The following is a 27,865-nucleotide window of genomic DNA, read 5'->3' as shown; positions in this document are numbered from 1 at the left end:
TTATGTTTCAGTAGTGCAGTGCCCTCTAGCTGTGATTTAAGGAACCTTATACATACTTCAGTGACTAGTTTTGAGTGGAGATTGTTTATAACATTGTTTTTATATTTGTCAAGTGCTTTCATACTTTCATAATTTTACTACAGAGGAAACTTGTTAAATAAAAGAAAATATTAAAGTATTGGACAGAGCATTGGTCTCTGATTAGCTTTAAGGCTTCCTTTACATTTATAAACTGTGGATACTGAGGGTTTATTTGAGGTGGGCAGGTTAGGTTGGCAATGTTATTAACCCTAAGAGATTTTTTTTTTTTTTGGTAGACTGTTAACAGCACCAGGCAAGTGGAAACTCATTTGGACAATTTTATTTTATTTTTTTCTAACTTGTTTTTGAGCAATAATTATCCAGATTGATATTTACTAATTATATTGCCCAGTTGCCAAAAATCTACTTAGTATTTAATTAGATGTCATCATTGTATAATTTAAATTCTGTTCCCTTTACCAGTACCTTTCAGAAGTTTTTCTCAGTTCTCAAGTTCCTGAGAGAGCTCAAAATGTGTGCAGTTGTGAAAGAAACAGTCATAATACTGCAGACACACTATGTGAAGGTCATCCATTGGCACTCTTTTGCAAAGTATCAGAAACTGTACTTTGCCCTAACAAAGGAATACTTTTTTTCCTATATAACCTCACCTCTTGAAATTTGAGCGGATTAACCAGGAGATTCTATAGTAATATTGGCTGCATTTTCCATTGCATCCAAATACTCTGTACTCCAAGAATAGAGAGAAAGAGTACAGTAGACTCTTGGTTCATAAAACCAGGACACTGCCTTAATTGGGGGTTTTCATTGGTGTAATGAGCAGTTTACTTGTCACACAAGATCTGGGGCAGGTGATTTTTATGAAGGGCACTCTGATGCTTGATAGTAAGAGTACTATTCTTCCCATGAAAGAGGTTTAAGAGTAGGAGAGGTGGTGGTGATTTTTATAAATGAAAGAACAAGGAATTTCATTGCATCAAGAAAGAATTTGAAAAAATAAATTAAAAAAAAAGTTTAACCAGAATTGTAGAATATTCATCTGTTCATTTTTAATAAAATAATATCCAATAACAAAAAAAAAGAAAGTATTTTTATATTGTTCTTGCTGGTAGTATTCACATTTCTGGCTAAGACATTTTTCCTCTATGACTTGGTCTCAAATTTAAAGGGATGATGTTCTCTGTAAGAATTTTGAACCCTGTTTAATTGTCATTGTCTTGTCACCATTCTTTTCCAGCATCCTCCAGGACAAATAGCAAGGAAATACAGCTCCTGCTCCACGATTTTCCTAGATGATAGCACAGTCAGTCAACCAAACCTCAAGTATACAATTAAATGGTGGGTATACAGACTTTTGCTTAACTGGATGGTTTTTCTGTTCCTTAACTTGATGGCTAACTGGTTGGTTGTGGGGGTCTGTCAGGGGAAGGTCATTAGTTATGGATAATCTTTTTAAAAAGTGATTTGGTAGTTAAAATGTGAGGTATTAAAATTTTTTTTATATTACCAGTTACATAAAAAGAACAAATTTTAAAATTATTTTAAATGTAGATTAAAGCATATTTTTTATTTTTGTGCACACTTTTTACCTCCCCCCCCTTTTCTTTAAGCCATCTTTGCATAACTGCTAATATTTTACCTTCAAAATAAAACAAGATTCCAGTTTAAGACTTGGCTACAGTAGAAAGCAGGCCTGACATAGTGAAAATGTCCTTGCCCACAGTTGATTTGAGTTCTGACCCCTGCTCTGTTACCAGGGGGGAGGATTTGGGTAAGATCTTTCTCTTTGTAATATTATTTTCAAATGGGGTTTAAGGAAGGAGAGGGAGTCTTGGTATAAAATTCTTTCCCTTTGGACTTCAGTTTCCATATTTTAAAATGAGAGGTAAGAGGGAAGGAACACTGGTTTTTCCTGTAATGTTGCCACTAGATTTTGATAACGAGATCACAGAGAACCTGATGTGCTTCTGTGGTCTTCAGCTCATCTGTGAAAAATCTAGGATATTTTATCGTTATACTTAAGAAAATACACATTTAACAATAGTTCATGTTAATGTTTGAAATAAGTGTTTACATTTCTAAATAGGAAGTATTCTATTTCAGTGGGCCAGGTTTTCAGGCTTAGAAGCCCTGTTCTGAATGTTACCACATGAGACAATCAGTCATAGCCTCAGGCAGGCAGTGGGGACTATCATGGTCTTCCGTGGACAGAGTTCACTTCAGGGGAAGGTAGACGTGGGACCACTTGAAGGGAGGCCGCCTTCTCTTTTGTGGGGTTGATATTTCTAGGCTCTAAATGGGAATGTTGCTTATTCCCTTAGCCCCTTTGTGGCTTTATCAGTGATGAGTGGGCATACACCCAGTCAGCTGCTGTAGCTGGGAAGAGGTATGGATAGCATAGCTCCACAGCACGTATCCTTGGCTGAGCCACTCCTGCCCTTGCGGCTAGGTGTACTGTGGGGAAATGGGAAGTGCAGCACTTTCCAGAGTAAATTGTTGGTAGTTGTGGAATGAAGTGGAAAGCCATGAAGATATGTGCACTATGTGGCTATGAGCATTTGCAGAAGCTCTGGAGCCCAGAGCAAAAGCTGCTAACTTCCTTTAGTCCTGGAATCATTTTCATGGGAAGGAGGGCAGAGTGGAGCAAAGGGTGCCTTCTCCTTCAGGGCCAGCAGGAGCTCTTGGGATTTACAAGTGGATCTGAATCAGTTGCTCAATGCTTTGTCCTTGGATGAATTAAAATTGCTACTGGTTGTGACATAGACACTTAGGAGTCGGTGGGAAAACTGGGTGACAGTTTGATGTTTTAGTGTCAAGTCTGGGAGGTGCAATCACCTGTTACAGCTATGCATCTGTGTAAATTAGTGGTACCAACCCCAGCTGTGCCTGGGAGTCTCCTTGGAGCTTAAAAACACACTGAGGTTTCATGTCCACCCCACAGATACGGTATATGGATTTTGTAGAATCTCTAGGAGATTCTAATAGGCAGCCAGGGTTGAGGCCCTGATGTAGGTGGACAGCCGTTCTCCTCTCCCACCAAAGTTTCCTTGAAAGTTTTAAATAAACTATAAATTAATACATGGAGGGAAAAGAAGCTGAAAACTTAGACCAATTAAGATGGCTGACTTTTGAAACAAAACTTTCAGTGTGGGTACTGTGGCTTTCCTGGTCTGAAAGATATTTTTTCTCTACCACCCAAATTGGAAATTCTTCCAGTCAGTAGCTTAGTTGTCTTACAAAGTCCCCTTCTTTTAAAAATGTACCTGTTGACTTCCAGCCAAGATGGAGGCGTAGGTAGACATGCCTCACCTCCTCACACAACAATAAGAGGGATAACAACCAATCTAAAAACAAAAATCGACCAGCACTGCCGGGAAATCAAACTGTATGGAAGTCCAATAACCAAGAATTTAGAGAAGAAACGTTCGTCAAGATGGTTAGGAGGAGTGGAGACGGGCAGCTGGGGCAGAGGGGACCCTTGGCAAGGCAGTGGCAGGAGTAGCCAGCAGAATGGGTGGTCCCACATTCGTGTGTGGCAGATAAAAACCAGGAGGGACAACTGGGGAATGAGCAATCCTGGCCACAGGCCAAACCACGCAGCCCAGGGTTCCAGTGCAGGGGAAATAAAGCTTAATACCCTCTGGCTGTAAAAACCAGTATGGGTTGCAATAGCAGAAGAAACTGCTGGTCCCTCAGTAGAGTTCATTTAAATGAGGCAAGAACTGAGCAAGTACCATTGTTTCCTCTCTGACCCCTTCCCCACATGCAGTGCCACAAAGCAGTGAAGCGGGTTGCCCTGACCTGGCAAATACCTAAGGCTCTACCCCTTAACAGCGTAATAGGTGTGCTGACATGGGGCGTCAAAGCAGCTCTACCTAATACACAGAAACACAGGGAGGCTGCCAAATAGAGACAAAGAAATATGGCCAAAATGAAAGAACAGATCAAAACCTCAGAAAAAGAACTAAATGACGAGGAGATAGCCAACCTATCAGATGCTGAGTTCAAAACACTGGTGATCAGGATGCGCAGAGAAATGATTGAGTACAGCCCCAAAATAAAGGAAGAAGTAAAGGCTATTCAAAGTGAAATAAAGAAAAATATACAGGGAACCAACAGTGAACGGAAGGAAGCTAGGATTCAAGTCAACAATTTGGAACAAAAAGAAGAAATAAACATTCACCAGGAACAGAAAGAAGAAAAAAGAATTCAAAAACATGAGGAGAGGCTAAGGGACCTCTGGGACAGCTTTAAATGTTCCAACATCCAAATCATAGGGGTGCCAGAAGGAGAAGAGGAAGAGCGAGAAATTGAAAACTTATTTGAAAAAATAATGAAAGAAAACTTCCCCAGTCCGGCCAAGGAAATAGACATATGAGTCCAGAAAGCACACAGAGTCCCAAACAAGGTGGCCCAAAAGAGGGCCACACCAAGACCATCATAATTAAAATGCCAAAGGTAAAAGATAAAAGAGAGAATCTTAAAAGCAGCTAGAGAAAAGGAGTTACCTACAAAGGATTTCCCATAAGACTATCAGTGATTTCTCAAAAGGAATCTTACAGGCAAGAAGGGGCTGGAAAGAAGTAGTCAAAGCCATGAAAAGCAATGACCTACAACCTAGATTACTTTATTCAGTAAAGCTACCATTTAGAATTGAAGGGCAGATAAAATATTTTCCAGACTAGGGAAAGCTAAAGATCATCATCACCAAGCTGCTTATTATAAGATATGTTAAAGGGATTTATCTAAGAAAAAGATGATCAAAACTATGAACAGTAAAATGACAACGAACTCACAACTATCAACAACTGAACCTAAAAAAACAAACCCCAAAACAACAACAACAAAAAAAACTAAGCAAACAACTAGAACAAGAACAGAATCTTAGAAATGGAGATCACATTGGAGGGTTGTCAGTGGGGAGGTGGAAGGGGCAGAATGGGGGAAATGGTACAGGAAATAAGACTCATAATTGGTAGGCACAAAATAGAGAGGGGGGTGGTTAAGAATAATAAAGGAAATGGAGAAGCCAAAGAACTTAGATGTATGACCTATGAACATGACTAAGGTGGAGGGGATTGCTGGAGCAAGTAGGAGTACCAGGTGGAGGGGGGCAAAGGGGAAACAAATTGGACAATTGTAATAACATAATCAATAAAATATACTTAATTAAAAAAAGAAAAAGAAAAAAATGTACCTATGGCACCTGTGTGCCCTGAAAACATAAGGGGATAGGAAGAGGCTAAGTCTGAATGACCTCTGATTCTAAAACTTTGCCTAAACCTTATCCTACACCTGTCAAAGGAAATCCTTAACTCCCTCCCCGAGACATTACAATTGATTACACCCTCATTAATACAGTAGTTCAGCTGTATTGTGGGCATGATGAGCATTTGTGGACTGAACTTGCTTCCTGAAAACCAAGTATGATCTTTTTTCTTTGAGAAAATTCTCTGGGTTCTCTGGGTTTTTCTTTGAGAAAATTGAGAACAACTAATTTATATTCTTATTTTTAAAATAAAATACTTTTGTAAATTGATGAATTGCAAAAATGAACAAACATATTTACAAATTCTAGTTAGGGAGTGAATGGAGAGTTGAATGCTATTCTAACAGTGAAAGAAAGGCTTAAGTATTAAAAGTTTGGGCCCTCACTCTGTACTCGTTTTTCTTTGTTGTTGTTTTTTTTGTAGGCATGATTTCTTTTTGGAGAACTTGATTTTCCCACCTTTCCCCTAAATGCCAACAGCTGTAGTATGAGTTTAGTGTTTACCAACCAACTCCTCCCCCAAATCTGTGTAGGGAGCAAAGGAATGATGATGGCAGAATGGTTGGGAGGTAGCCCCATTCACACACCTGGCCAATAGGGTCAGAGAGCACTAATTACCCACCTGCCTCTGTCTGCATGAGCTTCTTAATCTTCTGAGATCTTAGCATCCTGATCTGCTTTGCTGATTTAGTTCTAGGTAAGAAGTGAAACAAGTGTAGTGCCAGTGATCAAAATCTGTTTTGTTTCTTTGGTCAAGAAAATAGCATTTCTTCCTTTCTAGCTAGGTGGCAAAAGCAGTGAGGCAAATCCTTTGATCCAAATGTACTTTTGGTTTGGCTCTAGCCCATCTTTGGTGAAACCTCACTGCTTTCTGAAGATGTGGCAGAACTGACCAGGCCTTCAAAACTAGGCTAGGCATTTGGAGCGGACCCTGAGGCCAGAAATTGATTCAGCTTTCAAGTAACTGCTCTTTACCCCAGCTATCACTTATTTCAAGGTAACCAACTAAACTGGCCTATGGGGCTGGGCTGTACATGAATTCTCAGCTTGGTTTTCTCGCTCTCTGGGATATGACCTAGAGTGGAAATTGTCTTACATAGTGGCTTTATTTTTCATGGAGGTCTGGGGCCATGATAATGTCCTGTTTTGCTTTTGGCTCTGAAGATTTAGGAGATAGTAACTCTGGGGCCCTGAAGATTTTCACTCAATCTGCAGAAGCCAATAGATCTCTTGAGATAGAATTATTGGTAGGAAATCACAATGATAATAACTTTAGTTTTAGAACTTTATATTTGAGATCATGCTTTTACATATTTCATTTGGTTATAACAACTCAGTGATGTACTAGAGGGAACCCAGAAAAAAACCAGAATTACCTTCTGGAAGGCGGACCCCTTGTAGTACAGGCTTCCACCGCTAGGTCAGTGTTCTAGGAACCCATGTGTATCATTGTACCAGCTGGCATTGATGTGAGAATCTGTGTTTGGCTTCAGTGAATTTTTTTTGAAGACTCTTTCAATACATTTGCCCATTTCACGATGGGTGATTTACTAGTGCAGTGCACCTTCTCACACCGTGCTGCGTGTTCAGCCGTTCTTGGCCAAAAACGGCATGACCCTTGTGCCCCACCTTCCCTACTCACTGAAAAACTTCAAAATAGGTGCACTGCATCAAATGGAGAGTACTTTGAAGGTGACTGAAGTTTAAACATACAAGAATAAATACACCATTTTATATAAATAAATTCTGGGTTTTTTGGGTCCCTAGTAGGTTGAATGGTCCTAATTTTCAACATTAGGAAATGAAATCAGGCAGTGAGAGGAAATGAAGGCCCTGAGAAGTGAAGGAGCCAGGTTTGAACCAGATTCCTCTAGTTCCCAGTCCAGTGATAGTTGTCCTTTGTCACATTCCCTCACAGGAGAAGCAAAATGATTAAACTAATCACTACAAATTCAATCATGTGAAACATTCTGCTTAAATCTATCAGATTAGAAGAGCAATCACAATAGCATGACTATAACAGTAATTTCTTCCTTTTCCCAGAAGTAACATGGTGGAACGAAAGGGTACAAAACCATTATATAAGTTAGAAATCCTGGCATCTGGTGTCCGAATTTGAATTTTCTCATTTATAAAATAGAATCAATAACACCTATTTTCCATTGTAGGGCTGTTCATGTATGTGAAAGCACTTTGAAGACTATAGTATTATTTTTAAAAATTCTGAAGCCTTTTCACCCCAATTAGAACTCTTTCATCAGCTTAGATTTTTTGCAAGATGTTAGGAGAAAGAGAATGTATTATCATTTGCTCATGAATTCTTTTAACACTTAGCTGAAATCATTTGACTGAATAGATTTGGAAAGAGAGATTGGAAGAATATGTTTTCTTGTGATACAATAAGATTAACTATTGTCATGTGAAATCATAGGTAAGCATCTGAGCTCTTGGAATCCAGCAGGCATGCCTAAGTCTCTGAGTGGGTGCCCCTGAGGAACTGTGCCTTACGTTATAGTTTCTGTGTGCTGAGACCCAGAACACAGTTTGATACAGCTAGTTAGCTATGTTCTTAGAGACTTAAAAAATGAATGTTAGCTTCCTCAATAAATTTGCAAGTAAAACATAAATAGTGGAAGGAGCTAGTGAGTTTATAAAAGAGGAAATTTTTTAAAAAATTGGCCAGTCAACATGAATACTTCTGCCACCTAGATAAGTTATCAAAGAAACTCACACTGAAAACAGACACACCACTTTTTAACCTACCCAGTTGGAGAACGTGTTATTGGAACCTTTAAGGTCCTGGCAAGGGGTGAGGTGAAATAGACACTGGTGGGGAAGTATGATAGTACAGTTTTTTGCAAAGATATTTGGCAATGTATGCGGGGAGCCTTATAATTATTAACGACTTTAGAGTAATTCCAATTACAGAATGTTCTCTTATGGAAATAATGTAGTCACAGACTGCGCAAATATTTATCTCTGAGGATATTTATTATGCTGTTAATTATAATTGCAAAATATTAAAAACGTTCAATAGGAGGGGAATGGTTAATAATTATTCAACAACTATATGATAGAATATAGCCATTTAAAAATATTTTTTTAAAGAATATTTTAATGGTAAGAAAAATGTTACTGAGGATAAAAATATGATGCTATCCTGTTTATTTACACATATAATGTATAGAATCTGTGTATCTCAAGCTAAGAGTCATCTCTGAGCAAAGGACTATTTTTATTTATACTTCCTATATTTTCTAAAATTTTTATCCTATGAATATGATGCATTTTATAATCAGAAAAACACTAGAAAAATCAGGATATGGGAATGTCTTCATTAAATTAAGCTCTTTTAAAGTATAAAATAAAATTTTAAGGTCTTGTAACATATAAGAGTTGTAGTACCATTTCAGCAACTGAGTAAGTAGGCTGCCAAGAGGTTATTGATTTAAGGGGGAAAAAATATCAAACCACTGTGGATGATATCCACATTTTTCTGGTAGTTATAAAGATACCACTAATTTTCTAAAATAGTAGGTACTGAGTTGGGAGGTTTTTACACTGTGCCTGTATTTTACAAGTGAGGAAAGCTTAAGATTTCAGATAGTAAGAGAAATTTTTAAATACCACTTGAAGTTTTGGTGTTTCTGGAAAAGATTTAATAATTGCTAGGAATGAGTAGCAGGTTGATTTACTTTAAAGAGGGCATTTTTTTGATTAGCATTGTGAATTAAATGGGACTGTTTAGATGGGTCGTTTGACTTTTATTTTAAATATTTGTAGTCAGACTGATGTCAGATAATATATAACATCTTGTATATGTTTATGAAACATTGAACTGCATTTTATTTTACAGTGTAGCTCTCGCAATATATTATCACATCAAAAACAGGTATGTGGATGATTAATTTTGTTCTAAAAACATTACATTTTATGTTTTTTTCTTTTATTTTTTTCTCTTATGTTCTAGTTGCATTGGTCTTCATATTTTCATAGAATTTCTAAAATTAGTATAATTTACCAAAACTTCGCAGGTAAGTACTGAACTGCTTCTGAATCAGAGGAAATCAGATGGGTGTCTACGTTTGAAGCCAGCAAAAGAAACAAAGCTTCTTGATAATGTTCAGCTCCTCTTTACTCTTTATTTTCTGTATAATTTGTTTAAACATTCTATCTTTATAAAATATAATTGAAAAAATTTACTGTATGCAACTTTAACATAAAAAAATGTTTAGTGTCTCAATTTTAGTGAAGGAAATTTTGTTATAAATGTAGGCATAAATCATATTAATGTAGTAGAAACCCTTTCTGTGATATGAGTCTGAAGATAGTTCAGTTAATTTAAAAAGTCAGTTAAAACAGGGAATCATAGAAAAATCATTTAAAAAATTTACCATTAACATTTCAATGTTAAAACACTCATTTTTTAATGTTGTTTAATGTCAAAACAACGTAAGAGTACATTCATTTGCCAGTTTTTTAATGCAGCGTCAAGACTTTAGTTTTGAGCATGGAGCATTGATTAGAGTACCAAGATGACTTTCTTTCATAAGCCACACCTGTAATTTATCCCTTTCTGCAGCAGGGGTATTTAAAAAAAATTAATATCAAGGAAACTTAAAACATTTGCAAAACAATCTGAGCATAGAATCTTTCAGGTTTTGACCACACCTAACCTACAATGAACTTATTTTTAATGATGCCCTTTTTTGGGGTCTTTCCAAAGCATCCTTCTTCGTTTTCAAAAGAACAAAGCCACTCACGTTGCAGTCTTACTTCATTGATTAAGTGACATTTATGTTATATGAATCTAACAACAACTACAACTTGTGTTAAAGAACAAAAATGTACCCAGTAAATTTGAAGATCTAATAAGAGACTTTATTAAGCGACTCATAAATCAGGCAGCATCCCATCTAGCAACTAGAAGGGCATTTCAGGGGTTGTACAAAATAGAAAGTTTTTGTAGGCAGAAAAAAGGTGGGGCTAGGAAGTTAAGAGTGGATTCTTTCAGGCAGTGACACCTGTCCATAAGGGAAGCAGAACCTCACTAATGCTGACAGGAAATTCCAGACTGATTGGTTTAAAATTCCACAACTGGGAGAGGCTGAAACTAAGGTTAGTTGGTTTGGTGACACAGCTTAGCCAAAGTGACTCCATTTTGGCCTTTGTTTTTGTTTTTGTTTTTTTACATTGGTGTGACCCATTTCTGGGAACAAGCCTCGCCACTGTTGGAATGGATCTTAGTGGGTGGTACCTTCAGTGTGTTTTACAAAGGGAACAAGGGACAGTTGGGATAAGCCAGTGAAGTGGAGGCTAGAGTCAGAGCTTCTATTAAACAGTCTTATGGGAGAAGGTAAACAGAAAGATATTCTCTGTAGTGACTTTTTTTTTTTTTTTTTACACTGTAATTGTGATTCCTGGTTCTTTATATTGCTTGAGAACTTCAGATTTAAAAATTTACAGGATGTAGGCTATTGGACCTTTGAACCTTGACCAGAATAACATATCAGTGAAAGTGCAGGGTTTGTCTTGCTGTGTCTATGTGAGTCATTTAAACTTTTTAAACATTTAAGTCTTAAATAACATAGTGCCATCCATGGAACTCAGATGTGTTCTTAAGCCAACCAGTTTTGCATTAGCATCTCTGAGTGATTTCTCAGTTCTTAGACTGTTATGGTTCCCAAGGTTAATTTATAGGCATAGATGACAATAAGAGCCAATTTTATTAAATGTGTACTCTGGCCACTCTGGGCAGCTCTTTACATGCATTATCTCATTTAGTTTTTATAACAGCTTCATGAGGTGATACTGATATTATTTCCATTTTCTAGATAAAGAAACTGGGGCACATAGAGGTAAAATAATTTGCCTAAGTTTACATAGCTAGTAAATTGTGGAATGGAGCATTGAACTGGAGCAATAATATAACACTGAGACTTTTAATTGCTCTACTGGCCCAGTGCTGATAAACTGGGCCAAAAGTAAGTAAATGAAAGTGACAAAGTCCAGCTGAAAAAGTGAGCATTTGTAAAAAAGCATGACTGATTTACAGAGGATATCCTGAAAGTCTTTTGGGATGAGGTGGCATTGACTCTCTGCAGACTTTCTCTTTGATAAATCATACTGGCCATACCTCTGGAGCTGGTGATGTATCCATTAACTTGGTAGAGATGGTGCTCTTCAGCTGAGAGACATCACTTTCAATGAAGGTAAAAAGAAAATCCACTTCTCAAAGGAGTCATTTTAGCTTAAATTCTTAATCCTCATTTATATCTTGAAACTGTGTTTTCATTTTTACAGTTACTTCTGGTGAATGTGTTTTGAGAGTGCTGAAAGCCTTTATAGGGGCTCTCATCAGAAAGATTGAACAGTACTGACTAGCTCAAAGAAATGAGGTGTTGGGCCAGGCCTTGTCTCTCACAAAGCACCTTGAATATCTAGTAGAGGCAGTTGTGAGGTGAGGCATTGGCTGATTTTTCATAGCTGGGTTCTTATAAAAGGAAGTGTCACCAGGTGCACCAAGAGGAGCCATCTTTATGTTTTCAGACCCCAGTTTCAGGTTCTGCCTGGTTGAACCTGTCTTTTATTTACTGTTGTTTATCTAAATCTTTGCTATATGTGTTCCCTCAGGCTAGTGAAAAAGAGCAAGGGTATGAATGCCCGAAGCTTTAAAAACAATTAGTAATGCAAATTGAGTTGTTCTGTTAAGATCTTTCTTTCTCTTTTATTTTTATGTAAACAGTGAATTCATTGAGCAGAAATTATAGTGTTTCCCACCCTGGCTGTGTGTTAGGGATATTTCTGTGGTCTTCTAATATTCACAAGCCTAATGGACATTGGAAGCACAGACTATGGAAATGATAGGCTGTTACCAGCAGCACTGGTTTCCAAAAATGGTTTTTAAAGAAAAGTTCTTAGGCAAAATTCAACACTGACCCCATGATAGGTAGAGCTGTCTATGGCGAGGTATGGATAGTCCCTGTAGGGCAGCTGCTGGAGGCACTGTGGTAGAATGAAGCCACCATTTTACCTGGCTCCTATGCCAGCCTGGTAGGAACCAGCCATTCTTTTATATGTTTATAGGTTATTGAGCTAAGATTTTCTATATATCACCTCATGTTTTTCAATATAAAATTGTGAAACTTTTAATTAAATGGATAAGTTGCATGTTGTGAAAACTTCAGATTAGTCTCCAGGACACATTCAATGTTCATTTTACTTCATTTTACCCGTGAACTTCTAGAATGTCAACCACAATATATTAATAGTTTAAACTGATCTGGTCAGCCTTTGATCAAGAAATTTAGATTTGGTTCATATGAAAACTCAGCAAATAAAAATCTATATTTTCACTTAAGTTAATTCATAACCTTTATTTCATGGACTATTCAAAAATTATCTAGTACCATACCCAAGTAAAACAAATCATTATTCACTGCCTTCTTTCTCTTGAAATTACACTTGAATCAAACAGTATATATTTTTTATTTTGAACGAAACTCATTTTTTCAGAAAGTAAACTCCATGTTCTATTAATTTTCCCTACCAGGGACCCAGATGGAAGGATGCTCTTAGATATTTTTGATGAAAACCTTCATCCTCTTTCGGTAAACTCCTTGTTGTTCCATGATATTGTTTAGTTATTTCTCGTTTGCTTTTATTGGGTGGCCAGCCATCTGAAAATATTTTCTTCCCCAGAAATCCGAAGTGCCACCAGATTATGACAAACACAACCCAGAGCAGAAGCAGATTTACCGGTTTGTTCGGACACTGTTCAGTGCTGCTCAGCTGACGGCTGAATGTGCCATTGTCACTTTGGTGAGTGCCCTCAGGGTGACTGCAGGCATCTTATAGTTGAGTGGAGTGGTGCCCAGGGACTCTTATCAGGTAGTCTAAGGACACTACAGTTTCTCCTTTGGAGATTAGATTATGGATCTCCTAAAAGAGCATATAAAAATCTGTTTCACTGTCCCTTCCAAAAGTCAGTTGTACAATCATATTCAAAACCAATAAATATTGAAACCTTAAATGCAGGTAAGTAAACATGGGGCTAAAGTGAGGTAGACAAAGCTGCCCTCTTCCTAAATGCCCAAATTTCCTGTTGTTGATTCCTACAAAAGTTCCAATGACATTTATTAGGTATGATAAGCACATACATCCTACCTGAATATCTGTATAGAAAAGAACATATACTGCTACCTTCTCTTTTCTGATTTTGTGTAAATAATGTGTCTGTAAGATATATTCAGAGACTACGCGGAGGTAATCTGCACTTTCAGACTCAAACAAGAGATAAAAATCTACACTGTTATTTAGGTTCTTAAAATTTTAGGGACTATTTACATCAAATATCATTTGGGAAATAGATTTGACAATGGAACCCATTGTCACTGACCTTTTACATTGTGCACAAATCAGACAATAAGTTGTCCTGGAGGGGAGAGAAAACCATTCTCTGGAGCTTCTGAGATTTCTGTCTAATAGAAAGTTTACAGGCCACTTGAGAACCCTTTGTGTCTCTGTTACACTAAGAGCTTTGTGCTCTTCAGCTAATACAGTGCAACAGTAAACCTGTTTGTTTACTCATTCATTGATTCATCCTTTTGTTTGTTCATTCCTTTTCTGGTTTGACTTCCTCGTAATGGGTGAAACCGACATTCAACAAGCTATCATTAGGAGATTTGAATGATTACAGGCGTTTATGTCATAAGTGAGATGTAGACTTATTGTTCAGCTTTGTTATCCCAAAGGATTTCAAATTCTTGCAAAACACAACAGAATTGAAATTTTTATGTAGGGAAATTGAAATGAGAAAAGAAGGTTTCGAAAATTGGATGAAACTGTGGATGAGATTAGTATCACAATTCAAGCTCTGAAGAAATGATTTATTTTGAAGCTACCGCAGATGGCATGTGGTGGAGGTTTTTCAGCCATCAGTTCCTAAGAAAACTATGACCTGACTGACCTGATCATACATTGCTGCTTAGATTTATTACCATATTAGCATGAAGGTAAGATTTTCATTTCTGCAGCTTGCCCAGTTTCTGCAGAGATGTTAAGGGAATATCTGACGTGCACTCACATCTCCAGGGCAATAGAGCAGATCAGTTAGGTCATGTCTTTGAAGTGCTATAGGACTCGTGCATATTTGTCAGTCATTGTAACTACTGATGTCTTTACCCCACCCTATTAAACAGACTGGTAGTTTAGCAGATTAGCTTATATTGGGGTCTTGTTGGTTACAGCTGAAGGATGAGCAACTGTGGGGTCCTGCATGGTGGGTAAAGCACTGCAGACTGATTATCTGGCAGCGGCTGCTTTTGTTGTCTGTGAGTCAGCCTGCCTGCCTGCCCATGGGCAGAAGGCAGACAGATGTGTGCTCTGAGCCAGGCCTTGTATGATAATTCTTCCCTTCTCTTGCATCCCCTAGACTTAGAAACAGTCATTCAGAGCAGGTCCTGTCTAGAGCTGACAGAGAGGCACTAATCTTTGCTTTTCTCCTGTGTATTCTCTTCGCACACTGCCCAGGAGGAGACCATGGGGAAGGGTGGGAGGATAGCAGTTAGCTCTGGCCCTGTTGCCCTCAAAGAAACAAGACTGCAGCCTGCCTGTGGTGAGAGTGCTTCTAAGACCTTTAAACACTCAGCATCTAGTAAACAGGTATTCCACAGCTTAATTAACTTCATCTTTAAAGAGTAACAATAACTTAATATCATTAAATATATTTCTTTAACTTTGTATGATATGCTAAAAAGCTTTCCTAATGACACTGATATGTGAGGAAATTATAATGAGGATGGGTCATTGAAATGCACCTTGCTGAGTTATAAGTTTTTATAAGTTATAATAAGAGCACTTTGTAATGTTCCCAGCAATAGCTGTGGGAAGCTGGAGTTGGGTAGAAGGCCATAGCGTCCAGTTGCCGCTCTCCACAGTGCATTCTTTCTTTCAGGAGTTACTTGAGCTGGGTTATCCTTAAAGCCATGAACAGACATCCATTTTAATTCCATGTAGTGCTTGGATAACAAAATATAGCTCACTGCTAGTCTTAAGTCAGGGATTTTGATTACTATAAGGATGAGAAACCCACATAAAGGTGGGAGATATATTGGAAAGTCCTGAGTCCCATATGTCTCTTGTCCTCTAGGACAGAAGGGTAATATACTTCAGGCTGTATAATGATCAACAGGTTTTTCTCTCCTTCCTGTTCTTGGTGGCTGCCTCATTATGCTTCTGCTCCTTCCTGCTGGTCTTCAGCATTAATTTTCATTTTGGCTTCTGATTGCTTGTGCCAGAGAAGCATTAATGCTGGTCTTCAGCATTAATTTTCATTTTGGCTTCTGATTGCTTCTGCCAGAGAAGCATTGCTGGAGGAAGTACAATTCTTCCACGGTATCATAGGAAACACATTTCAAGGATACATGCATAGGAGGATTTGAGGTGTAGTGGCAAGATTTATTCAAGGGGCATGCAGAGCGTAGATGGCACTGAAGAGGCTGCCATTCTGCCTCATCCACAACCAGGTGGCTCAGCTCCATCTTTCTGCAGGCCTCCGCTTGTCAGTACCAAGCCCAGCAGGCATCCAGAGCCCAGGCCCAGCTTTGCTGTGCCATTTCTGTGGCATCTGCATCTGAAGCTTCAGTAGTCCAGCACAGTCTCTCTCACCTTCCAGCCTGCTTTCAACACTGTGCTTATCCTCCGCAGCTGCCACACCCAAATGCACGTGGCTGCTTTGGAGAGAGAATGCACCCTCCCTCTGAGAGAGACCGAGGCCCCATCAGCCTTTGTTAAGGTTTGATTATATGTCCTTGGGCTTGAGAGAGAACAGGCTTTCCTTGAAAGTAACCACTTGCTTTTTTGCATCTTCCCTTGGGCTGTGTGGTGCTTTCCCCTATCCAGTGATTTTCTGGGGTTTGTGCCCTTATTCTATTTGGTCTTCTTCCCAGGCTAGACTTCTCCCTTTTATGGTTGCCATTCTGGCTACTACTATGCATGCCTCAGCTGCCGGTGGGGCCGATATTCCCTGGGGAGATAGGAAAGCTGGCCTTTTCTGTCCACTCATATGCCCAGATTGACTGTGAAGCTGCCTCATCCTAGTTAATCCAGGTCAATGTCTGTCTGATTCTATTTTCTCTCTTCCTTTGTTAACTACTAATTAGCTGCCTATGCTAACGGAAGTAGCTGTCTCCAGACTCGAGTCTATATGACTTTTTTATTAAGTCCCAACACTGGCTGATTTTATCTTGTGTTTAGCTTAGATTTTGGAGAGGGAATGAATTTTGATTGGTTCCATCAGTGACTGGCTCGGTTCCTTTGGGGGTCAGATGTTCACCCTTAAAACAATCAGTTGTAGCTCAGAGATGACAAGAGAAAGAGGTCCCAGGCTTTGCCATGAGCCATCATTTTTCTTTGCTCAAAATCCCTTGTGGTTCCCCATCTTCCTCAGAGGAAGACACAAAGAAAGCCCTTATGTGACCCATGGACCCCAACGGGATCAGGACTCATTTTCATCTCAACTCAGCTGCCATCACTGCCCGCTCTGGTAATTCAGCTCTAGCCATGATAGCACCCAGACACATAGCTGCCTCAGGACTTTGGCACTTGACCCATACCTAGTATCCTCTTTCCCATATATACATATAAAGCCTCCCTGATTTCCTTCAGGTCTTTTCTCAGAGGGCATGTCAGTGGGGTCATGGTGTTTTGAATTGTAACTTTCTTCCTCCCTCCTCATTCCTTTCTCACCATTTTCTGCTTTGTTTTTTCCCCATGGCACTTACCACCAATTAACATTCTTTAGGTTTTACTCATTTATTTTATTTATTTTACTTGTCTATAGCTCAATGCTTAATAATTTTGTTGTTGTTGTTGGTTTACTGCAATAGGACCAGCATCTGGAACACATCCTGGTACATAATAAGTGCACAGTAAATATTTATTAAATGTTCAAAGTAAGCATAGTATTCACTGCCTACTGGTTGAAGTAAATAAAAATGCTGTTGATGTGCCCCACACTTTGTCTGAAGCATAAGGAGCATTCCTTGGCTATTTGCTATAGTCTTCCCCTTCCCCGGAATTTATAACTTTAAATTCATATTCTTCCATTTCATTGTTTAAGTTATTAATGTGAGTTTTCTGAAAGGGAGGGTGGCTTAGTCTTTTGCTGTGGATACATTGCTCAGCCAGGCCTCTGACTGAGTGTTGCTGACAAGGTTGGTTCTATCTGAACAGCTGTGGTGATGGGTAATGGAAGAGAGAGGGGAAGTTAGTAAATGATGGAGTAAAGTCAGGCATAAAGAAAAAGGGAATCAAGGAGAAATGGAGGTGGCAAAGTGAGAACTAACCAGACAAGAGAAGATATGTCAGCTTTCTATTACTTATTTTTATAGCTATATTAAAGTACAATTACTATCCCATGGAATCCACTCACTTAACATGATCACTTAAGTAGTTTTTAATATGTGGTGCAACCATCCACAATGTAATTTCAGGATATTTGCATCACTTAATGAAGATACCCCTTATTCTTTAACAATCACTCTTCATTCCTGATCCCCACCCCAGACAGGAGTAACCACTGATTTTAGTTTCTGTCTCTGGATTTGCCTACTCTGGACATTTCATGTATATGGATTCATATAACATGTGGTCTTTTCTGACTGGCTTATATTCACTTACAAAATGTTTTCAAAGTTCATATACATTTTAACATGTACAGTATTTTATTCTTTTGTATTACCAAATAATGTTCCATTATATGGATATACCACATTTTGTTTATTGGTTGATGGATATTGAGTTGTTCTACTTTTTAGCTAGTACAAATAATGCTTCTGTGAACATTGTACACACATTTTTTAATCATGTTTATTCTATTACAGTTGTCTCAATTTTTCCCCCTTTGCCCCCCCTCCACCCATCCCACCTCCAACCCCCGCTTCCACAGTCAGTTCCCACTCTGTTGTCCATGTCCATGGGTCGTTCATACATGTTCTTGGTCTAGTTCCTTCTTTTTCTTTCCACCATTGCCTCTTTCCCCATCCCCCATCCCCTCTGGTCACTTTCAGTCTGCTCCATGCTTCCATGCCTGTGGTTTATTTTGTTTGTTAGTTTATTTTCTTGAATAGATTCCACTTAGCGGTGAGATCATTTGGTATTTGTCTTTCACCGACTGGCTTATTTCACTTAGCATAATATTCTACAGTTCCATCTATGATGGAACTTTCTTTTTCTTTCTTTCTTTCTCTTTCTTTCTTTCTTTCTTTCTTTCTTTCTTTCTTTCTTTCTTTCTTTCTTTCTTTCTTCCTTCCTTCCTTCCTTCCTTCCTTCCTTCCTTCCTTCCTTCCTTCCTTCCTTCCTTCCTTCCTTCCTTCCTTCCTTTCAATGCAGATTGATTTTATTTATTAATTTTTTTAAATGTCAAAGTTAATCATAAGATGTTAAAAAATTTAAATCCATTATAAAGTCTCAGCAATTAAACCAACATGACACCAACAGAAATAATCAAGTAGATCAATGAAATAAAATGAGCATCCTAGAAACAAATGTATATATCTAACAATGTAATATGTGATTAAATTGATATTTCAAATCAATGGGGAAAATAAGGCTTATTCAACAAATAAGTGCATGGACCACTATTACTTGAAATAAAACAAATATAGAGCCCCGTTTCACACATTATTCAAGAAATATTCGGGTGAGTTAAAAATCAATATGTAAAATGTAAGGAGTTTTAGGAGAAAATACAAACTAATATTTTTCTTACCCTGAAGTAAAATATTCAAACCCAGAAGCTATAAAGTAAAATACTGACAATATGATTATATTAAACATTAAAGAATATATAGATATCTATATCTATGTCTATCTATATATATCTATATGTATATAGATATAAATAGATATAGATGTAGGTATATGTATATAAAAGGTAAAGGACAAGTACTAGAATAGGAAAATATTTGCCACACACCTAAAAAAGGGTTAATGGTGTTTTTTTTTTTTTTTTTAGGGAAAAAATTCTACAAACCTTTAATCAAAAAATGGATAAAGAATACCAAAAAGTCATTTAAAGCTTTTTAAAAATAATAGAAATAGGCAAGAAATATAGAAAAACAAGTTTAGTTTCAATAATCAAGTAACAATCAAACATCATTGTCACAATCAGATTAATAAGTATTAAAAAATTGGTAATAACAAGTATTAATAACTGTCAAAGGAAGTGGGTATGCATAGACTCTTTTTCTTTGTCTTCTTAAAGCAGTCCCTTTAGCATATTTTGCAATGCTGGTTTAGTGGAGGTGTATTCTTTCAGCCTTTTTTTGGCTGAGAAACTCCTTATTTCACCTTCCATTTTAATTGAGAGCCTTTCTGGGTAGAGCAGTCTTGCTTGCAGACCTTTGCTTTTCATGACTTGAAGTATTTCTTGCGATTCCCTTCTGGCTTGTGGTATTTTTGTTGAGAAGTCAGCTGCTAGCTGTACCAGGGTGCCCTTTTATGTTACTACCTCTTTTCCCCCTTGCTTCCTTTAGGATTCTCTGTTTGTTTTTGATATTTGCCATTTTAATGATGATGTATTTTAGAATGGAGTCATTGGGTTCCTCTTAAATGGGACCCTCTATGTTTCCTGGACTTGTGTGACTTTTTCTCTCTGCCAAATAGGGAAGTTTTCCTTCATTACTTTTTTAAACAGGTTCTCTATCCCTTCCTCCTTCTCTTCCCCTTCTGGTATCCCTGTTATATGGATATTATTATGTTTCAGGTTGTCTTGCATTTCCCTCAATGCCTCTTCATTCTTTTTTAGTCTTTTTTTTTTTTTTTCATTTTCTTGCTCTCTGTGGGAGCTTTTTTCTACCTTGTCCTCCAGCTCGCTGATTCTATCCTCAGATTCATCTAGCCTGCTTTTGATTCCTACTGTGTTGTTCAATTCAGGAATTGTATTCTTCATTTCCACTTGTCTCATATTGATAGCTTCTATGTCCTTTTTCATGCTGATGCAGTTTGCTGTAAGTTCCTTTTAGTTTCCCTGTAGTTTTTGGTAATTCTCTCTGAGCTCACTGAACTCATTGAGCTTCCTTAGAACTGTTGTTTTGAACTCAGTATCTGATAGTTTACTTGCCTGTATTTCATTTAGATCTCTTTCTGGGGATTCCTCCTTTCCCTTCGACTGGGTGGTGTTTCTTTTTCTTCCCATTATTTGTGAGACTCTTCTTTTTTGCTTCTGCTTCTTAAATTGATCTGTCCTGATTTCCTGACTATGTGGTGTGAACTTCTATGGTAGAAGACCACTGTTTTGTTTTGTTTTTGGATCTGCCTCTGATGATGTCAGATGTTGACGTTGTCTGACCTTAGGCAGTCTGTTTGAGACTACCAAGAATCTACTATCTGTGACTGTCTCCTTCAGCTGTTAATCTAGTCACTCTGCATTCAGCAGGCCGGTTGAGACAGCACAGGGTGGGACGGAGTCCCTCCTGGGGGCGGGGTTATGCTTTTGCCACTCATTGGAACGGCAAAATTGCTTCCTGAGCAAGATTGCTTCTGCCTTATGGTGGATGAGTCAGCACTGGGATCCTGCCAGCTACTCAGTTTTCTCCCCAAAGCCTCCTTCTCCAGTCTCTCCTGAGGTGTCTCTAGCCCGCTTTGTCCCCATCTTTGCTGGAGACCAGGATAAGTGGCTGCAAATAAAAATTTTTGCTTTGGCAGTTTAACGGCTCTTTGTGTCTCCAGTCTCCTGTCTCTGGCAGAGAATAACCCTGCCGCTTTTCGCAGCTGGCTGTTCTCTGTGTACTTTTTGGGTCTGGTGCTATAGACTGGAGATTCCCGCTTATGGTTTAAACCCTGCTCTTCTCAGGGGGATCCAACTGACTGTTTCAGTATCCTTTTGGTGCTGCCACCCATGGGCGCCCCATCTGCCTTCTCAAGTCTCTACCACACCCCTTACCAGTTAGGTTGTGCTCATGCTGATTCTAATGTCTGTCTGAGGTAATAAGGCTCCTCTCTCATTATTGTTTAGTTGTTTGTTCCAGGTGGTTTCTCCACAATTTAGTTATAATTCCAGATTGGTCTTGGAGGAGGTCAGTGTGATTTCCATTCACCCCTCCGCCATCTTGATTCTATCTACACACATTTTTAAGTGTGCATATGTTTGCATTTTTCTTGGTATACACCTAGGGCTGGAATTGTTAGGTCACATTGTAAATCTGTGTTTAACTTTTTGAGGAACAGCTTGACTGTTTCCCAGTGTGGCTGCTCCATTTTACATTTCCATTGACAATGTTATGAGGGCTCCAGTTTCTCCACATCACATCCTTAACAATACTTATTACTGTTTTTTTTATTATTGCCATCCTGGTGGGTTTGTAGTGATAATGCATTGTAGTTTTAATCTGTATTTCCCTAATGATTAATATGTTTATTATGCATTTGTGTATCTTCTTTGGAGAAATGTCTGTTCACATCCTTTGCATATTTTTAAATTGGGTTGTCTTTTTGTTGTTGAATTCCTAGAGTTCTTTATATGTTCCAGATGCAGGTCTCTCATCAGATATATGATTCACAAGTATTTTCTGCTAATCTTTGTGTTGTCCTTTCAGTTTCTTAATGGTATCATTTGCTATATAGGTTTCCATTTTCATGCAGCCCAATTTATACAAGGTCTGTCCAGAAAGTATCCATCCATGTACTATGAAAATTAGAGACATTTATTGAAGAAATGAAAACATTGTACATAGGACGATGATGCCTCAGTCCCCTTCAAAGTAGGCACCTTGTGACCTCACACAGTTCTCCCAGTCACCATCAGCTGTCCTGTCATATTTCCTGAATCTCATTGATGATCTGAAATCTCTTCCCTTTAAAAGGTGATTTTAGTTTTGGGAAAAGCTGAAAGTCGCAAGGTGTCAAATCTGAGCTGTAGGGGGATTGGCTGCATACCTGGGTGATTTGATTTTTTGCCAAAATACTCTGCACAAGATGCAGTTCACAAGCGAGCATGTTGTTGTGATGAAGCTGCCAATCATGAGTTGCCATCGCTGTGGCCTTCTGAATCACCTGAATATTTTCCACAGAGGAATGTTAAGCTTAATGCAAAATTTGATGCAGATTCGTTACTCTGTTGCTCAGTCATTTTGAATGCGACAACCACACAGTATACACGGTCACTCAACTGCATCTACCACCACCACTGACTGGTACAGTGAAGTCAAAATTTTTTTTTAATCTTTATTGTACTTTTTTCCCATTACCATTTAGTCCCTCCATACCCCACCCCCAGCAGTCACCACTCTCTTGTCCATGTCCACAAACCCTTTTTCTTTTTTGCTCATCCCTCACCTCCCCACTTCCCAGCTCTCATCCTGTTCTCCACCTATGAGTCTGTCCCCATTTTCCTTGTTAGTTCAGTTCATTAGATTCCACATATAAGTAAATCATATGGTATTTGTTTTTCTCTTAACTGGCTTGTATTGCTTAGCATAATGTTCTTCAGGTACATTCATACTGTCTCAAGGGTAAAACTTTCTTTTTTAAGGCCGGGGGTATTTCATTGTATAAATGTCCCACAGTAGTTTTATACATTCATCTACTGATGGACACCAAGGTTGTTTCCAGATCTTGGCAATTGTGAGTAACACTGCAGTGAGCGTAGGGGCATTTAGGTTCTTTCGATCTAGAGTTTTAGGTCTCTTCAGATAAATTCCTAGATGTAGGGTCATAAACCAGTTCCAGTTTTAATTTTTTGAGGTAACTCCATATTGCTTTCCACAGTGGCTGCACCAATCTGCTCTTACACCAACAGTGCAAAAGGGTTCCACTTACTTCACATACTTGCCAGCACTTGTTGTTTGTTGATTTATCTATGATAGCCATTCTGACACATGTGAGGTGATACCTTATTGTGGTTTTAATGTGCATTTCTGTGATAATTAGTGATGTTGAGCATCTCTTCATATGTCTATTGGCCAATCTGTATGTACTCTTTGGAGAAGTGTCTCTTCAGGTCCTTTGCCCATTTTTTAATTGGGTGTTTGTTTGTTTTTTGTTGTTGAGACTTGTAAGTTCTTTATAAATTATGGATATTAACCTCTCTCCTGATGTATCAGCAAATATGTTATCCCATGCATAGATTATCTTTTTATTTTGTTGATGATTTCCTTTGCTGTGCAAAAACTTTTTAGTTTGATGTAGTCCCATTTGTTTATTTTCTCTTCTCTTTCCTTTCCCTGGGGAGATATATCCAATAAAATATTGCTGCCAGCAATGTCCAGGATTTTGCTGTCTATGTTTTCTTCTATGATTTTTATGATTTTAGGTTTAACATTTAACTCTTTGATCCATTTTGAATTTATTCTTGTGTGTGGTAAAAGAAGGTGATCTAGTTTCATTTTTCTGCATGCATCTGTCCAGCTTTCCCAAGACCATCTATTGAATAAACTGTCTTTAGCCCATTGTATATGCTTGTTTCCTCTGTCAATATTAAATAACTATAAAGATGTGGATTTATTTCTGGGCTCTCTGTTCTGTTTTCTGTTCCATTGATCTATATGTCTGTTTTTATGCCAGTACCATGCAGTTTTGATTACTATGGCCTTTTAGTTTGATATTAGGCAGCTTGATTCCAACTTTGTTTTTCTTTCTCAGGATTGTTGTTGCTATTCGGAGCCTTTTGTGTTCATATAAACTTTTGAAATATTTGTTCTGCTTCTGTGAAGTACATCATTGGAATCTTGATTGGAATTGTTTTGAATGTATAGATTGCTTGAGGTAGTATGGACATTTTAATGTTGTTAATTCTTCCTACAAATGAACATGTTGTGTGCTTCCACTTATTTGTATCTTCTATTTCTTTCTTCAGTGTCTTATAATTTTCTAAGTACAGGTGTTTTATATCCTTGGTTACGTTTGTTCCTAGATATCTTACTCTTTTTGTAGCAGTTGTGAATAGGATTGTTAATTCCCCTTTCTGTTAGTTCATATTGGCATGTAAAATTGCAACTGATTTCTGGATATTAATTTTGTATTTTGCTACTTTGCTGAATTCATTTATCACTTCTAGTAGTTTCTTGTGGAATCTTTGGGCTTTTCTGTGTACAGTATCATGTCATCTGCAAATAAAGACTGTTTTACTTCTTCCTTTCCAATTTGGATGCCTTTTATTTCTTCTTCTTGTCTGATTGCTGTGGCTAGGACTTCCAGAACTATGCTGAATAGGAGGGGTAAAGGCAGATATTCCTGTCTTGTTTCCTATCTTTAGGGAATGCTTTTAGTTTTTGCCCATTGAGTATTATGCTGGCAGTGTGTTTGTCATATATGTGCTTTATTATGTTTAGGTATGTTCCTTCTGTTCCCACTTTGCTGAGAGTTTTTATGATAAATGGATGCGGGATTTTATCGAAGGTTTTCTTTTGCATCTATTGATATGATCATGTGGTTTTTACCCTTCATTTTGTTTATGTAGTGATTCACATTTATTTTGAATGTTCTGTGAACCTTGCATCCTGGAAGAAATCTCATTCAGTCATGGTGTACGATCTTTCTGATGCATTGCTGTATTTGGTTTGTTAATATTTTGTTGAGCTTTTAATATCTGTGTTCATCAGGGATATTGACCTGTATTTTTCTTCCTTTGTAGTGTCTTTATCTGGTTTTGGAATTAGAATAATACTGGCCTTGTAAAATAAGTTTGGGATCCTTCTGTCTTTTTTAATTTTTTGAATACCTTGAGAAGGAGAAGTGTTAGTTCTTGGAATGTTTGGTAAAATTCACCTGTGAAGCCATCCAGTCCAGGGCTTTGTTTGTTGGAAGTTTTTTGATAACTGCTTCCATTTCACTAGGTGTAATCTATCTATTTTTCCTGATTCATTTTTAGAAGATAATGTTTTTAGGAATTTATCTGTTCCATCTAGGTTGTCCAGTTTGTTGGCATATAACTGTTCATAATATTTTCTTAAACTCCTTTGTATTTCTTTGGTATCAATTGTTATTTCTCCTCTTTTATTTTTTATTTTATTGGGGTCATTTCTCTTTTTTTCCTGATTAATGTGGTTAAAGGCTTGTCAATCTTGTTTATCTTTTCAAAGAACCAGCTCTTGGATTCATTGATCTTTTGTATCAATTTTTTTTAGACTCTATTTCATTTATTTCTGCTCTGCCCTTTATTATTTCCTCCCTTCTCCTCACTTTGGGCTTTGTTATTCTTTTTCAAGTTCCTTTGAAGTGAGATTGTTTTTTTGAGCTTTTTCTTGTTTTTGGAATAGGCCTGTAATGATATGACTATTTCATTTATTTCTGCTCTGCTCTCTATTATTTCCTCCCTTGTACTCACTTTGGGCTTTGTTGTTCTTTTTCAAGTTCCTTTAACTTTGAAATGAGATTGTTTATCTGAGCTTTTTCTTGTTTTTGGAATAAGCCTGTAATGGTATGAATTTCCCTCTTAGGATTGCTTTCCCAGTGTCCCACAGATTTTGGAAGTCATATCCTCATTTTCATTTGTTTCAAGGTATCCTTTGATTTCTTCCTTGATCTTGTTGTTGACCCGTTCATTATTTAATAACATGTTATTCAGTCACTATGTCTTTGTGTATCTTTCAGTTTTCTTCTTGTGGTTAATTTCTAGTTACATAGCATTGGGGTCAAAGATGCTTTATGATTTCAGTCTTCTGAAATTTACTGAGACTTACTTTGTGTCGTGACATGTGGTCTAATCTAGAAAACGGTCCATGTACATTTGAAAAGTATGTATTTCAGGTGAAATGTTCTGAAGATATCAATTAAATCTATTTGATCCAGTGTGTTGTTTAAGGACACTGTCTCCTTGTTGATTTTTCTGACTGGAAGATTATCCATTGAAGTCATTGGGGTGTTAAAATCCCTGACTGTGACTGGATTTATGTTCATTTCTGCCTTTATGTCCATCAAGATTTGCTTTACAAATGTAGGTGCTCCTGTGTTGGGTGCATAAATGTTTACTAGGGTTATATCCTCTTGTTGGATTGTTCCCTTTATCGTCATCAGTAGTGTCCTTCTGTGTCTCTTACTATAGCCTTGGTTTTAGCCTCTATGTTGTCAGATACAAGTATTGCCATCCCAGATTTTTTTTCTTTTCCATTTGCATGAAATATCTTTTTCCATCCCTTTACTTTACTCTGAAAGTAGATAGTTTACTATCTCATTTAGTCTGAAGTGCATCTCTTGCAGGCAGTATTAATATGGGTCTTGTTCTCTTATCCATTTAGCTACCGTGTGTCTTTTGGTTGGCGCATTTAAGCCATTTACATTTAAGGTGATTATTGTTAGATACATATTTAGTGCCATTTTATTCTTAAACTATCTTCCTCTGTTTTTTTTTTTTTCTTTCTCTTTTTCTTCTTAAAACAAGCCCTTTCATGTTTGTTGCAGTACTGATTTGGTGTTGACAAACTTGTTTAGCTTTTTCTTGTCTGGGAAGTTCCTTATTTCTCCTTCGATTTTAAATCATAGTCTTGCTGGGTAAAGTAACCTTGGTTGTAGGTCCTTGCTTTTCATCACCTTGAATATCACATGCCACTCTCTTCTGTCCTGAAATGTTTGTGTTGAGGATTCAGAAGTCTAATTGGTGCTCCCTTGTATATAATTACCTACTTTTCCCTTGTGGCTTTTAGGATTCTCACCTTGTCTTTAAGCCTTGTCATTTTAATTATGATATGTCTTGGTGTAAGCCTCATTAGGTCCAACTTCTTTGGAACTCTCTGAACTTCCTAGACTTGTGTATCTTTTTCCTTCACCAGATTAGGGAAGGTTTTGGTCATTTTTTCTTCAAATAGGATCTAGATCCCTTGCTTTCTTCTCCTTCTGGTATTCCCATGATGCGGATGCTGTTACTCTTCTTGTTGACCAAAATGTTTCTTTAAGCTCTCCTCACTTTTTATTTTTTTTAATTCTCTTTACTTTTTGCTGCTCTGCTTGGGTCTGTTTTTCTACCATGTCTCCAGATTACTGATTCGAACCTCTGCTTCATCTAACCTACTGTTTATTCCTTCCAGTGTATTTATTTACTTCAAATATTGCATTCTTTATTTCTGACTGGTCCTTTCTTATGGTTACTGTGTCTTGTTTCATGCTGTTGAGTATCCTTATGATCATTACCCTAAACTGTCTGATAAAATGCTTGCTTCCATTTCATCTAATTCTTCTGGAGAATTCTCTTGTTCTTTCATTTGAGGTTTATTTCTTTGTCTTCCCATTTTGGCTACTTTTTGTATTTTCTACCTTAGTTGTTAAATTAATGGTTGATATAGCCTCAAGCTCTAAGCAGCAGCTGGGTGGGTTTAAACACCACTGGATGGAACAGAACAATTCCTGCGGACAAGGCTCTTGCTTCCCCTCAGGCTAATGCCACATGGAGGGGAGTGCTCTGCCTCAGAAAGATGGCTCCTGCAGTATGGGGAATGTCTCAGCACAGGGGTCCTCATAGCTGTTCCTTCAGCTCTGTCCCTAGAGCCACCAACCCAACTCTCCCTATACTTCTCTAGTCCACTCTGCCCTCCCTCTGCTGGAGCCCAGGGTAAGGGGCTG

The 27,865-nt window shown here is 37.8% G+C and overlaps 1 protein-coding gene across 3 annotated transcripts in view; it reads left to right on the top strand.

Moving 5' to 3' along the window:
* The window catches only part of CCNY (cyclin Y), a 341,523-nt gene that overhangs the window by 275,070 nt on the left and 38,588 nt on the right, over nt 1-27,865 (top strand). For all 3 annotated transcript variants that reach the window (XM_054592502.1, XM_054592503.1, XM_054592504.1), the window contains exons 4-7: nt 1,280-1,380; nt 9,168-9,203; nt 12,864-12,921; nt 13,013-13,132. In XM_054592502.1, coding sequence (XP_054448477.1) covers nt 1,280-1,380; nt 9,168-9,203; nt 12,864-12,921; nt 13,013-13,132 — 315 coding nt within the window. The remainder of the gene's footprint in view (nt 1-1,279; nt 1,381-9,167; nt 9,204-12,863; nt 12,922-13,012; nt 13,133-27,865) is intronic.

Source organism: Pteronotus mesoamericanus, unplaced genomic scaffold (genome assembly GCF_021234165.1).
Source record: "Pteronotus mesoamericanus isolate MK-2021 breed Mesoamerican mustached bat unplaced genomic scaffold, CSHL_Meso_final scaffold_36, whole genome shotgun sequence".
Classification (NCBI taxonomy): Eukaryota; Metazoa; Chordata; class Mammalia; order Chiroptera; family Mormoopidae; genus Pteronotus; species Pteronotus mesoamericanus.
Note: the sequence above shows the minus strand (reverse complement) of the source record. Positions and strands in the feature narration are given on the sequence as shown.